General features: G+C 42.2%; 1 protein-coding gene across 1 annotated transcript in view; it reads right to left on the reverse strand.

Moving 5' to 3' along the window:
- Positions 1–11,320, reverse strand: part of Eif4e (eukaryotic translation initiation factor 4E) — a 33,023-nt gene extending 21,703 nt beyond the window's left edge. The window contains exon 1 of the mRNA XM_075981240.1: positions 10,964–11,320. Within this exon, the coding sequence (XP_075837355.1) occupies positions 10,964–10,981 (18 nt within the window). The 5' untranslated portion in view covers positions 10,982–11,320. The remainder of the gene's footprint in view (positions 1–10,963) is intronic.
- Between the last annotated feature and the right edge of the window lie 4,199 nt (positions 11,321–15,519).

The raw sequence follows: 15,519 nt of genomic DNA on the forward strand, positions 1-15,519 counted from the left end.
TACACCTACTTACTTATTCTGACAATTTCATACATGTATATGAACATTCATCCCCAGAGCCCTTTCTTACCTCCCACTCCCAATAACAAGCCGTTCTTCCCCCTCCTATTTTTTCTGTCTAATGTTTTGTGACCCTCTGAGCTCAATCAGAACCATCTGCATGACCGTGGGGGTGAGGGGATTACTTGATGGAGCAAAGGAAATCTCAGTGGCTATACCACTGAAGAAATGATTCCCATTTACCTCAGCCCATGTACCATTTCTTAAAAAAATAATGCTGTTCTAACCAAGTGAGACAAGAAACTAAACGAAAAAGACAATGGGGCACAGCAAACAGACTAGTGCAAGTCACCCAAAGAAGGGAACCAGAAACAGTGGACTAGATAACAGAAAGCGGTATATGATTTAGGCGAAAGTGACAAGTGATGTGATTTGGCGGTCTATAATGCCAGCATGCCCATTATACCACCTTATCTAATAAACACAAGCAGAACACTAGTTCAATGGCAGAGCATTTGCCTTGCATTTGTAAGGCCTGAGTTCGGGTAACAGCAGCAGTGCAAAATATAAAAATAAAACTTAAAACACACCAACTGTTGTGGTATGTCTGGCCCAGATCTTAATTTATACATTACTCATTTTGACCACATCAATGAAGCTTTTTTTCTTCTGATCAGCTGGCTTGTACATTCACTAAAACAATCTAGCTTTAGTCTAATCTTACTCCTCCAGACTGTAGGAGTCCTTGCCTGGCTCACAGACAGAACAGTAGAGGCTGACCTTCTCAGGTCATGCCTGCAATTTTATTCACGGCCTTCTCCAGGAGGACTTACTTATACTACAAGTTCTAGAAGCTGACGTCAGATTACAAGTCCAAAATTACACTCCATTTGTTTCTGGTTTTTTTTTTTCCTTCAAAATTTCTACCCAACAATGGCAGCAGCATCTTTTTCTTATACATGATATAGGTTTTTCAGGGTTTTGTTGGTTTTTTTGCTTGCTCGTTTTTGCCACCAAAGCTGAACAGTTAGTGAGACCTGTTGTTACAGACTTGTAATTCTAGAAGCTGAAAGGTGATGACAAGTTCAAGGCCTACACAGGTTACAGAATAAGTTCAGGACCAGCCTTAGGCATCTCACAGCCTGTTTCAAAATAAAAACAAAACTAAGGCAGACCACTTTCCTTCTCAACAAGTACCCTAGACTCAATCTCCAATATTATTAGTATTAATGTAAAATGCAGCTTACTATTAAGTAAATAAATACATGGCTGGACAGTAGCAGAATGTTCCTTTAATCTCAGCACTTGGGAGGTAGAGGTAGATGATCTCTGAATGTGAAGGCTGGTCTACAAAGTGAGTTCCAGGACAGCCCCAGGATTACAAACCCAACCCCCCCCCCACCACATGCAAAAAAAAAGGGGGGGTGGGGTGTGTGTGTGAATAAATAGGAGAGACAATGTCCGAACTAGATACCTTATTCCACCAAGTAAACCCTCCAGTGACCAGGAGTAAGCTATTATCATGCTGAGTCACTGAAGAAAGAATTCCATAGACACCCACCTCCACCCCAAACATCACAGGCTATTGTCAAGGCTACTGGTTGCTCTCCACAACCTCATGTTAAGGCTATTACTGAAGACAACGCTTAAGTCACTGAACACAAAGGTCCAGCTAGTGTCTAAAAGCTTCACCCCTACTGACTACCATCAAGGTACTGGAATGTACTCTGCATGCTATCAAGAGATCAGTGCCTTATTTAACCCACATCTAAGACACTTCTTGCAGTGAGAATTAACAGAGATCCACAACCGGACAATTTGCAGAGAGAAATTGTGTGGGGCACGCAGTCCTGAATGGGATGTCTTCATTAAAGCACTCCCACAAGGCTCAGGGATCTATGTGGAAAAGGCAGAAAAACGGTAGGAGCCAGAGATGAAGACACTCCAAGAACAGTGTCTTCACAGGATTCACGCCCAGATGTACACATGCATGTACGACTGTCACAGCACAAACAAGGCCCGGTAGAGAGGGTCCTAGCACTAACAGGGAGAAGCAGACACTGGCTTCTACCACTAACCAAGAAGCTCTCTCCAACTGATGATACCTGTTGGCAATGGGAAAATCATTTTTCTCCAACTGAATGTCACTGGGCATATCAACCACACTCCAGGGCAGGACCCAGGCCCAGGGGAGCTGGCCAACATAAAAAAGAAGTTCAGTGGTATTTTTGTGAATTTTTTTCTTTTCTTTTGCTTTGTTTGGGTTTTTCTTTTTTGTCTTATTGGTCTTTTGCTTGTTTTCATTTTCATTTTGGTGTGTTTTAAAGAACATAACATTGTATGGGTAGGGAAGTGGGGAGAGACTGGGAGGAGGCAGAAAAAAACGTGGTAAGAACATATTGCGTGAAAATTTTAATTAAAAAAAATATCACAGGGTAGTGGTGTCATGATGTGGGATTCCACTCTGTATGTTACGAATAATGTATGTTTTATTACCATTGGTTATTAAAGAAGCTGTTTCAGGCAATGGCTTAAAAGCCAGGCAGGAAATCCGAACAGAGATATGGGGAGAAAGTAGGCAGAGTCACAGAGATGCCTAGCTGCTGAAGGAGACAGAAGCGCCCCAGAACCTTACCGGTAGGCCACAACCTCGTGGTAATACACACATTAATAGAAATGGGTTAATTCAAGATGTAAGAAATATGCCCAAGTCATTGGCAGAACAGCGTTGTAATTAATAAAGTTTCTGTGTGATTATTCGGGTGTGGGCAGCCGGGAAACAAACAAGCAGTCTCCAACTACAGTGGCGCATGCCTTTAATCCTAGTACTCAGGAGACAGAGGCAGGCAGATCTCTGAGTCCAAGGACAGCCTGGCATACAGAGCAAGTTCCAGGACAGCTAGAACAGTTACAGAGAAAAACTCTTTCTCAAAAATAAAATAAAACTTCTATAGTAGGAAAAAAAGAGGAACAATTGTCACAAGTCAGAACAGTAGGTAGCAGCAGACAGACAGAAAGAATACAGAGCTGGAGAGAAAGCTCAGTGGGTAAGATCTCTTGCTGCTCTTCCAGAGGACCCAGGTTCAATTCCCAACACTCATATGGTGGCTCACAACTACCTGTAAGTACAGCTCCAAGAATACAATGTCTTTTTCTGGCCTCCTCCAGCCCCTTCCCACACACATAAATAAAAATAAAACATATTTAAAAGACTCTTTTTTTAAAGTATGAATGTGACAATGGAGTAAAAAGAAATTTGATTTCCCAAGTGGTTTCTAGTTTATTACTATAAACCATATATGTATATAATGTACTATTACTCTAAACCATATGTATGCATATAGGTATTATGTATATATGCACAGGCATATATAATTTCCATTATTTTTTAACTCAGAGAACAATACCAATTTCATACACCAAATGATAATCTCTAAAATTTTTAAACAGATGTGTTTTTAGGATAAATTTAAATAATTTATCTAGCCAAATAGAACACCCTCAATTTGCTTTCAAAATTAAACCAAATACAAAACACATATAATCCACACGGTGGAGAACCAAATCTCACAGCCCCCCCCCCCATCCTCTAAATCCCCTTAGCATGTGTCCCCTCACTAAATAAGTGTAATAAAATAAAATTACTAGAAAACAAGCAAATAAGTAATATTTAAACTGATCTGGGGATGGGTAAGAACTACTTTTCACAATAAAAGGCCAATGTACACACCTTAATCTCAGCACTCAAAAGGCAAAGGCTGGTGGATCTGAGTTCTGGGCCAATCAGAGATACGGTGAAACCTTGTCTCAAAAACAAAAATGGGGTGTGTGTTGTTAGCCTGTGCACGCAGGGGAAATGGCTTAGTGGTTCGGAGTACTTGTTGCTCTGTAGAGTATAAAGCACCCACATGGGGGTTCACAACCATTTGTAACTACATACAATTCCAGAGAACTCCACAGGCACCCACATACACATTCACAAAGACTTATACACAAGTAATAAATAAAAAGCAAAGTAAGATATGACTCAGTCTCAGACAATTGATGCATTTAATGTTTCACATTAATTCATGTTTAATAGAAAATAATATAATTAGTTTTTTCTGTACTCTTAAGCATTTCACAGCAGTTGAATTATATTATCAATACAATCGACAATTTTTTCTGTAATTCTGTTCATTTTATATAAAGCATTTAAAAATTTTCAGATAGATTCTATCCATAGCACTGCAAAGAGAAAAATCTAGAGTATGACTACAGACTTCATCACCAAATACAATGACAAATGCTAAAGAAATCTATTTGAATTCTGGATCATGAGCATGAATTAATTATTTTTAAAAAATTCTAAAAGCACAATAAAGGCTAAATACCATTATAGAGTTTATAGAGCCAAAATAAAAAATAAACTATACAATTTCAAAAGAAAATATATGCTTATGTGTACATTCCTGTCTGTATCTAATATACACATTATACATTACATATATAATTCATAATCTTACCTTCCAAGTCATATGGCATACTTTCATTGGAATGATTTCATATTAACTTATTCATGTTCAATAATGACCTAAGCATCAATTTTATCTTCAATGTACAAATTTTACTGAAAGCAGAGTTGAACATTTTAGTTTTGGTTGAATTTTGATGCACTTCCCCCCAACATCAATACATCAATAATGCTTGAGATTTAGCTGTGGGGCGTTAAGTCCTAACTCACTTAGCACCTATATAATCTTGGTAAGATAAAATACAATTTGCAAAAATATAAATTCCTTACCTATAAAATACTTAATTCATCTAAACTATAGGGAGAAAAAATATGCACTTTTCACCTTTCTACTAAGAAATCAGATATCCTTGCCTTTGGCAACACTTAAAATGGACAGACATTGTGGCTGCCAGGCTACTGTCCCCTAAGATTTCATATGGAAATACTAATACATTGAATTAAAATCTGTCACTGTAAGCCAAACGGCGGTGGCACGTGTCTTTAATCCCAGCACTCGGGAGGCAGAGGCAGGCAGATCTCTGAGTTTGAGGCCAGCCTGGTCTACAAGAGCTCCAAAGCTACAGAGAAACCCTGTCTCAAAAAAACAAAATCTGCCACTGTAAAAGCAAAGACCAACTATTACAGCTAAATTCTGTACAGTATGTTGCAGTTACAAGCTTCCATACATGTTAATATGCATTACAGCTCAATTGTTCCCCAAAATAAATTTCACCCTGGAAAACCTCACTAAAATGACTTGGTCTACAGTAAGTAAATTCCTGTCTGTGATTTCTTTTCTTTTTAAAACTTCACTGAAACTTTCCACTAGCAAAATATCCTAAGAAGTAAACAAGATCAGAAGGAAAGCGGTCACTTGCTGTCTTTTGAAATCTACCTAAAAGTGCTAGACCAAGTACTAAAACATGTCTATTACACAATGAACTCTCCATATTTGTGGGCTTGCTATCAATAAAATCAACAAACTTTAAACATAAGATATTCTAGGTAAAAACAGCTCCTACTCTGAAAATGTACATGATTTTTTGTTACTATTCCCTAAAGAACACAGGTAGACCTTGCTGTGGCATTTGTGTTACACTGGATATATTATCAAGTTCACAGCAGGATGTCTAAACTACATGGAAACACACCACTGCATATGAGGCAAAAGTTATCTACAGGCTATTTTCTTAAAATTCTATGGTTTTTTTGTTTGTTGTTGTTGTTGTTGTTTTGGATTTGGATTTTTCGAGACAGGGTTTCTCTGTAGCTTTTTTTTGGTTCCTGTCCTGGAACTAGCTCTTCTAGACCAGGCTGGCCTTGAACTCCCAGAGATCCGCCTGCCTCTGCCTCCCGGGTGCTGGGATTAAAGGCGTGTGCCACCACCGCCCGGCCAAAATTCTATGTTTTAATTCAACATGATCATGCAAGCATTATCTTAAAGCCTATCTACAGACTCTTAAATCACAGCTGAAACAAAGCCCCTGGTAAGCTTATCGACACTAAGCTCCCTTTCTGAAGATCCCCTGCATGCCCAGCAGATGGACGCCAGGGTGATGCTTGAGCATACTCTAGGCTGCCTTAAAGGTCTCCTCATCTGTGAAGTAAGAATAACTCCATTTATCTAACAGAACTGCTGCAAGCATTGAATGAATATATATAAAGTACTTGCTATGTGATGACTGACACACACTAAGTTAGCAATTAATAAAGATCTGCCTATTATATTAAAAATAGCCACTACAAAAGCAAACAGTTGTTTCAAACAGGCGGTGATTAAAAGGTCATTTTTTAAAAAATCACTTGCTTAGAACACTAAATCCACATTCCCGGAAATACTAGTCAGGCTTGTTATGATTCAACATAAATCCACTTGGCATAGTATGACTAAACCTCCCATCAATTTCCATAGAATAATGTATTTTTAAAATTACGATACAGGCAGAGAGATACACGCACACTCTTGTACATACACACACACATTAAGTGACAGCTACTTGTTTCTGACTATAAGACAAAAAATGATTATTTTTTAGATGAAAGGAAATCCTTTCTTCTCTAGCTGTGACTAGACTCTTCAGTAAGGACAGGAAAGGGGACAGACAGTACCTGAAGCTGTTATAAGCTTCCCATTGCTTGCTAATGGCCAAGGATTGGCAAGCAACTATTTCCCAGCAGCAGACGTGTGCATACAGAGAGGTTCCTGTATACAGAACCTTGATCTGGGTATAAACAAGAGATCCACAAGTCACAAATATCAACTCTGAATACATTTAAAAATCAGCATCACTTTAGGATATTTGACTCCCATTTTCAACAAGACTGAGGAATTTCAACGTTCTCCATCACAGAGAAATTTAAAAGAGACTATACAAGCCATGCTCATTTCTACTTCTCAGTCATCTCCCTAAGAAAGATGGCACAACTTACAATCTAACAAGAGACTTGATCATTGCTAGGGCAGCTATTAGACATTCTTTTATGAAGCCCAGTACTTCTACTGAAGTTTATATTCTTAGCCTTCTACAGCAGTGGCTCAACCTTCCAATGCTGCTACTTCTTAACTGGAATTTTGTTACTTTATGAATCATTACATAAATGTGTTCTCTGATGGTCCTAGGAGACCCCTATGAAAGGACTGCTCAACCCCCAAGTAGAGAGCTGTTCTAGAAATTAAGTGTTTCATGAAAGTGCTATTTGCTTAGGACTCTTGTTCAACGTGGATTAAGCCAACCTGACTCATTTTACATCTCAATCTATGTAACTACGATGTGTGAAGTGTACATTCACATCTCATTTCTCTAAGTTAAATAATGACACAGATTGAGTATAAAGTGAAGTGAAATGTGAAATAAACACTCAACATAGCTCCTAACAAAATGGGTTCCTCACTTTTAAAAAAATGCCAAAGTCTGCTTACCAATCAAGAGCTTTTTGTTGATTTTATAACATCTGGCTCTTTTTCTGTTTTCTTTTAAAGCTTTCAAACATATATTATTTATTTTTCTATGTGTGTGTACACTTGCCTTGGTGTGGCCTTGGAAGTCAGAGGGTCAACTACACATGAGGTCCTGTTTGCACCATGAGGGTTCCAGGTCTCCAACTGAGATCCAAAAGCAATCACCCTTACCCCTAAATCTCAGCCTATCTTTTTTTTTTAAAAAAAAAAAAAAAAAAAGATTTTACTTTGCTTTGAGACAAGGTCTTGACATGTAGGCCAGGCCATACTCAAACTCACAATTCTCTTGCCTCCACTTCCAAGGACTCAGATTACAGGCACGCACCAACACAGCTGGCTTCTACATGTTTAACAGTCTTATTTTAAAAGTGGGTTGCTAAGTATAAAGAAAGGAACTATCCAGACTAGTAGGTGTGGTGGTGTGCACCAGTAGATCCAAACACTGGGAAGGCAGAAGAACTCCTCCCCAAGTTTTAGGCTGACCAGCCTGATCTACAAAGTGAGTTCCCAGAGCTACACAAAAAATGATTTTTTTTTTAAACTAATGAAAGTATTCTCCAAATAACAAGGAAAACCTAGCAGAAGTACCTGACGAGAAGCACAAACCACCAGACGGCAGTGGAGGGCACAGTCTGCAATCTTCACTCCTCTGATGTTGACTTGCCTACAATTCCAAACTAAGAGGAGTAGCCTTTGTCCACACGTTCTGTGAAACAATACACTTCCCTTACCCTTTTGACCTTCTCAATTTATATTTGTAAGCTATTACTTAACTAAGCTCAAACATTTAAAAACATTGCAGTATCAAATTGAGAATGACTGATCATTGACAAATATTTATAAAAGGATATGAAAGGGGAGAAAAATTACCTACTCATGACTCTAAGTGGTTCTCAACCTTCCGAATGCTGCTACCCTTTAAGACAGTTCCTTATGCTGTGGTGACCCCAACCATAAAATTATTTTTGTTACAACTTCATAACTGTAATTTTGTTACTGTTGTAAATCGAAATGTAAATATCTGTGTTTTTAGAAGGTCTTAGGTGACCCCTGTGAAAGAGTCATTCAATCCCCCAAAGGGGTCACAACCCCACAAATTGAGAACCACTGCTCTAAGTGCTTACAATCAAGCATACTGAGGGGGAGGGGGACCTAAAGAAACTTACATGCTAAATGAAAATAGCAATGATCAAATAAGATTGCAAGCTTTAATACAGTTCCTCAACTGATCCAATAGTAAAATAAATCAGCTGCTTTAAAAAACTGGAAAAGCACTAGTATAGTTTACTAAACTAGTAGAATATGATTAGTATGCACCAGGCCCTGAGCTGAAATAAAGCACCAAAAACAAATCTTTTTGCTTTTCAAGACAGGGTTTCTCTGTGTAGCCCTAGCTGTCCTGGAACTCACTCTGTAGACCAGGCTGGCCTCGAACTCTTTCCACCAGCCTCTGCCTCCGAAGTGTTGGGATTAAAAGCATGAGTCACCATAGCCAAGCGCCAAGAACAAATCTTAAAAATATTAAAAAGAATACCACATGACTAGTCTAGAAGCAGGGGTACCTCAATGCCATTTTGCACATTATCCTCAACTAGTTTCAATGCAACTTTCACAACAGGAACATCACTAGGAGTATTTCACCTCTGGCCCCACCACAGGCAGCAAGGCCCTATAAGAGCTCAAATGAACAAGTACAGACCATACTTTGTACAACTTTGTACTCTAAATCTCACTCCTTACCCCACCCTAAAAATATCAGCAGCTCTGTACTGACTGGGCTTTAACACAATCCAAGACTTAAATGGTAACAAGTATCACATAACACACTGCTATTTTATTGCTCGGGATCTTCTCAATTTTGCCTCTATCACCCATATTTTCCCCTAACACTTGGTAGAGAAAGGTAGAAAATTCAGTTAGATGTAGACATCAGAACCTGTCAGGAGAGTTTAAGTTAAATGTAAAGCTTCCCTCTTGTTCTTACATAACACGGATACTATTAAAGTCAGTTAATTTCACTAGCAATTTGTGAGGCATTTTTGCAGACAACCAAATTGTCATGAAAACTGATATCAATAAAGAACAGTAAATCATGCCAAAAAAAAAGTTGCCTTGAATTCTGCCAAGATAAGTCCGTTTTGCAAACTAATCAAATATCTTTAGCCTATAGGTGAGTTTTTAAAAATTTAAAAATATCTGGCAAAGGTAGTCTACAAAGGTTTCTTGTTGCTAGTCTATACCTTTAATCATCTGAGACCTTATCACACAGGTGTGACATTCCTTAAAAAAAAAAAAAACCTGGGAGGGATGGTCAGTGAGCCAGCTGCTGGCAAATCCAAACCATGAAAAACACGTAAGACACCACTCTTCTGCCTTCCGGGTAACTACCAACGTGCTGCTCGGTGAGCATCTCGCTTCAATCAATTTCGGAATAGAGCTTTAATTAAGAGGAAAGCAGTGCAGGGTAGGTGGGGGTAAAAAAGCCAAATGAAAAAGCAGTATTGAGGGGCCGGAGTTCAGCAAAGACACTTGAATCTCGATCCTCTGGACTCCAAACGCTGTCCTTTGACTTCCACACGCGAGCCACGGCACGCGCTGCAGTCCCCATGCTAATTTCCTTTTTCATTTAAGTAAAGGCAACCTGAAAGTTTCTATTTCCAATATTAGTGTTGGCTGGCTCTCTTCCAGACGATCGAGTCGCGTCAGAGCACAAGAATCTACCGAGTCGTCGGAAGCGTGCGCGCTGCGCCGGGAAGATGAATGAATGGAAGCCCGGCGCGTGTGAAAGGCAGGTCTGCGTCCAGCCGACCCGCGGCTGCGATCTGTAGGCCTCGCTCCTCCCCCTCCATTTCTCCCTGACAGCCCTGTCCCGGTGTGGAGGGTCCGGGACAATGTGATCACCTTCTCAGCGGCCCCACTCGCCCGGCCCCGAGAGGTGCGCGGCACGACCCCGGGGCGTGCGTCCTCCCCACTCGACCCCGCAGCGCCGCGGCTCACTGGTTGCGCTCGCCCTCTTGCCGCGCCCCTCCCTCCCGGCCCCGCGCGCCCACCGGCCCCGCCAGCCCACCCTCCTCCGCATCCTGCGCCGCCCCGCACGAGGATCCCGGCGGCGAAGGCGCAGCTGCCCCCAGGCTTCTCCCTCCGGCTCCTTCCAGGCCGGGTTCACCGCCCACCCGCCCCGCCGAGCAGGGTGCCCGCTAAGAGCCCGCCCCGCGCCCCCGGGACCCGGCGCCGATCCCCGCGCCGGCCCGAGCCGCCACCTCGGGGCCCGCGCGGCGCCCCTCCCCCACCGTCCCGGTGCCCGGGCCCCCACACGGCGTGTGCGCTCCACGCTGCCGCCGCCAGCCTCCGGGCGCCAAGGCTGCCGGCGGAAGGTCAGGCCGGGGGACAGGGGCCAGGCGCGGCCGGGGGCGCCGTGCGCGCCGGGAACGCCGTCCCGCGGGGAGTCCCTGAGCGGAGGGAGCCGGAGCGCGGGGACCTCGGGGGTGGGGGCCGAAGGCAATACTCACCGGTTCCACAGTCGCCATCTTAGATCGATCTGATCGCACAACCGCTCCTGAAGGGGGGGCGAGAGGAAAAAAATGAGATTCAAACCGGATTGGCCGGCTCCTGCCCACGTGACGGACGTGTCCGTTTGGCCCTGGCGGCGCCTGCGCAAGACTGCAGCTGCGTGGGGACCGAGAGGCTTCTGGGAAGTGGAGTCTCTTTTTTTTTTTCTTAAGGCGAAGTTTTTTTTTTTTCCTCTTTTTTAAAAAAAAAAATTGATCACGTGGTCGCTGGCGAGGGTGCGCGGCTCCCGGCGCCGCGGGTGCTTGCTGCAGAGTAGGTTTTAGGCCTCTGCGGTGCTGCGAGCAGAGCTCCGGTCGCAGTCACTTACTGCGGGGCATTCCTGCTGTGCCCTTTGTCGCCCAGTCCTCCCATCTTTCCTAGAAGATTGGGAACTGCAGGCTCAGCACACGCAAGAAGGCTTCATTTGCTTAGCTGAGGTTCTAGGACAAGTTGCTTGTGTGTTTTTTTATTTAGTTTTCTTTTCGCCTCCCACCATTTTCTCTTGGTTTCAGAAAGAGGCGGCGATGGAGAGTCGTTGATGCGGTCTACGTTCCCCTTGTCCCCGGTCCACTAACGCGGGTGGTCACTTGTTTCCATCGCTGCCCTTAGCGGGTGGGCGGGGTAGCCCACGGTACCCACTCGTACGCTTTGGGGGAGGGGGGTGTGCACGCGTCGGCTTTTCCTGTTCCCAGTCCTGAGATGAATTGCGTCAGGGTTGAATCTTGCTGGACGTAAAAAGTTTGGAAGTTCTGTCCAATCGGTTTCAGTATTCTGCTTGAACGTGAACAGAAATAGCCTACGTCCAGGTGCCAGTCAGGGAAGCCACTCGGGGCTCCGCTGACTCAGCCCTGGACTGAAGGTCAGGAGTCGTTAAGCCGGGTCAACTATGACTCTTGACGTTGACTCATGCTCCTTAGGCGAGTGACTTAATCGCTCGGTGCCTCAGCTTTTTCATTTATGAACCAAAGATGATAATACACTTACCTCACAAGGGTGTGCTGTGGTAAGGACTGTAACCAGCTTTGAAAACGCTTCGGAATCTCAATGCTTAGCAGCAAGCGCGTGCCTTCCTAAGGACCAGAGGCCTCTCCTCCGCTACTTACTGTTCAGTAGTTTTCTTCTCCTGATACAGGCTAGCCCAGGCTAACCTCGAACTTGCGGTGTAAGGGAGGATAGCCTTGCTTAAACTGTAGATCTTCCTGCCTCCACCTCCCAAAGTACTGGGAGTGCTGGCTAGTGCCGGGGTGGGGGTGGGATAATGCAGAGATAGGGATGGAACCCAGGGTTTCCTGAGTGCGAGGGGAGCCCCGTACCAACTGAGCGACATCCCCAACCCTTTACAATGTTTTAAGCTTTTCTTTTGTTTGCTTTGTTACGTTGCCTTGTACACCAATGCAGTTTTAAACTTTCAAAATCTTTTTTTTTCTTTTCAAATGTAGCTGCTCTCAACAGAAGCTTTAGTTGAGGAAATTATGTTCATAACAACTTCTAAAAAACAGAAATGTGTCCCAACGCTGGCATGCTGCATTTTCTTCTAAGTTGCTGGGCTATCGTTTCTCAAGACAGTGTTGAGTTCTAATGAGGAAGACGGATCTCATTGCTATTTCCACGGGGCTTAAGAATGCTATCTCCAGGAAAAGCAGTGCGAGCTGGCTATCTGTGCCTGCCTCATCCCGGAGTTGCTGTTGTCTGGAGCTGTGTCATGGCTATTATTGAGTGCATAATGGATGCTTGGGTTGACTAACACATAATTGAAGCTGTGTAAGAACTCAAAGCCAATACCCTGTTGATGTTTTTCTTTACCAGAATGGCAGAAATGATTTAAATGAAAGCGTTTGTTTACTCAGCACCAGTAGATTCTAAAGTAGAAACAGTTCTGCAAACTAAACAGCTTGGTGAATTTCTCTGCACAAATCGGTTCCACTAACCAAAGGAATTACAGTTGATCCCTCTATTTTCTGTTGTTTGCAAAATGATAGCTGGTTAACTTTGGTGAAAAGACAGCATGGAATGCTGGGAACATAGCTCAGTAGAGGACTCACCTAGCAGGCCCCATCACTACATAAACCCAGCATTCTGAAGGAGCAGGACTCCAAATTCAGCTACATGGCAAGTTCCAGGTCAGCCAAAGCAACATGAGAATCTCTATTCAAGGAAAGAAAAGACAAGATAGCATAAATATCCTGTTTTATTAAGCTGCAAGAAAATATCCCAATGAGCCGAATAGCTACTGATATAAAACTTGTATTTGAAATGGCTTTCATTTATATTGTATTTTCCTTCAACCTTCCTCCTCTATTGCCAATCAAGACTCAGAGATAGAATGTTTGCCTAAGACTGTCTAGATTCCATTCCCAGTACTCCTGGCTTCCCCTTCTCTCCCTTCTCAAAAAAAGACAAAAAAAAAAAAACCCTTGTGCTTTTACAGTATTTATGTGTGCCCATTCTTTATAGTTAATTGATCTCCATATTTGTATATGACTTGTTTCATATTTTTGACATTTCAGATGTGTTTGCCTAGTGTCAAGACTAAGATTTCATCAGGTCAAATATATGGTGGCCAGACTTTATGTGTTATGTCTGTCTGTATGTGACTGATTTAGTTTTCCTTATTTATTTGTTGAGTCAGAGTCTTGCAATGTGCGATCTTGAACTCATAGATTCAAAGGATCCTCCTACCTCCTCCTCCAGAGAAGTTGGAACTAAAGACGTAGGCTGCTGTGCCCAGCTCTGTGCTAATCTTAAATCCACACAGCAGAATATATTATGTCTTATCTACTTACAAAACATGCTACCATGTTATCACCTTGCTACCATGTCTATGCTGGCTTATTTTTAAAAAAGTTTAATTTTTGAGTCAGACTTATGAATGAGAGACGGTGTTGTAATGCTGCCCTATATGACTGGGTTGTCTAGCTCACACACAACTATTTTGGCCCAGTGTAGTATCACTGTATATATGTGTTCCTTATAATCCTAGGCTGATTGAATGTTACTAAGCATTAGTAAATAATGATGTTTTTTTCACTGTAATATATTCCTCAGACTGGTATATTACCAGTGCTTTGTAGATTTAAGTAACGTTGAGGTTTCAAACAATTTGATAGAGCACATTAGTCGTTTCAGATGTATACTTTGTCTCTGGAGTTCTCGTTCCCTGGTTTAGATGAATGAAGCCATTGTTTTGCCAGACTATTTGACTGTGTTTCTGTGGTGATATTTGTTTGTGATCTAACAAATAAAGCTTGCCTGAAGATCAGAGTGCAGAGCTAAGCCACCAGTTAGCCATAGAGGCCAGGTAGTGGTGGCATACACCTTTAATTCTAGCACTTGGGATGCAGAGGCCGGCAGATCTCTGTGAGTTCCAGGCCACCCTGGGCTACAGAGATTGATCCAGACTCAAAGAGAAACAGAGTTCACATTCTTGATCCCAGCACTTGGATCACATGCCTTTAATCCCAGCATTGGGGAGATGGAGATGGGAAGGGATATGGCTGGGCAGAGAGAGGAACATAAGACAGGAGGAGAGGAGCTCGGGTATTCAGTTGAGGCCTGTAGAGACAGGATACTCCATTCGATCTGAGGATTTCGTAGAGGTAAGGACTAGTGGCTGGCTGCTCCGTTTCTCTGGTCTTTCAGCTTCCACCTCCTAATATCTGACTCTGGGTTTTTATTATTAAGACCAATTAGAAATCACGCTGCAGCTGGGCAGTGGTGGCACACACCTTTAATCCCAGCACTCGGGAGGCAAATACAGGTGGACCTCTGTGAGTTCGAGTTCCAGGACAGGCACCAAAGCTACAGAAAGACCCTGTCTTGAAAAATAAAAAAAAAAAATTAAAAAAAAGAAAGAAAAAGAAATCACGTTGCATACTTCAAGCTAATCATACCTGCTATGATCTGTATAAAATTATTACTGCTCACTATCTTGGGTTTTCATTGTTGGTTTTACTTAAGCAAGCTTTAGAAGTCTAGACCTTCATAGTTACTAAATTCTAAGCAGCCATTTTTCTTAAGTCGGCTTTGAGACAGAAAGTATGAAGTTGGGTGATCAATTACCTCAGTGTTGTAAGCTGAACAGTACCTAGAAATAAATTCTAGCTACATCTTTCCCTTCAATCTCTCTTCCTTGAGATGCAATACTGCCTGAACTATAATTTATGATCTTTTAGTATTGTCATTTTTCCTTCAGGAAAGATTCAACTCAGTGTTTTCTACATGAAATTAGCCTTAGAAATTATTCCTGTAGCTAAGAACGTCTAGGGTGGTGCCAAACTCTCATACTACAAACGCTGCTGCTCACTTTGTGTGGATCACGGACAGAAGACTTTAGTCAGTCTGTGTCTCGTTTTTCTCATGAGTTATAGTGTTTTATTTGGTAACAGTGAGGAATAGTGACTGTTTCATGTAGTGTGTTTGGAATAGTTTCTAGAACACAGCAAACATTCAACATTACTGATCATTAGAGTGACAAAATATTACATTGATGTAAATTTCTTTCTTAATTTTCTTTTTC

The sequence above is a fragment of the Microtus pennsylvanicus genome, chromosome 7 (assembly GCF_037038515.1).
Source record: "Microtus pennsylvanicus isolate mMicPen1 chromosome 7, mMicPen1.hap1, whole genome shotgun sequence".
In the NCBI taxonomy this organism is placed as follows: domain Eukaryota; kingdom Metazoa; phylum Chordata; class Mammalia; order Rodentia; family Cricetidae; genus Microtus; species Microtus pennsylvanicus.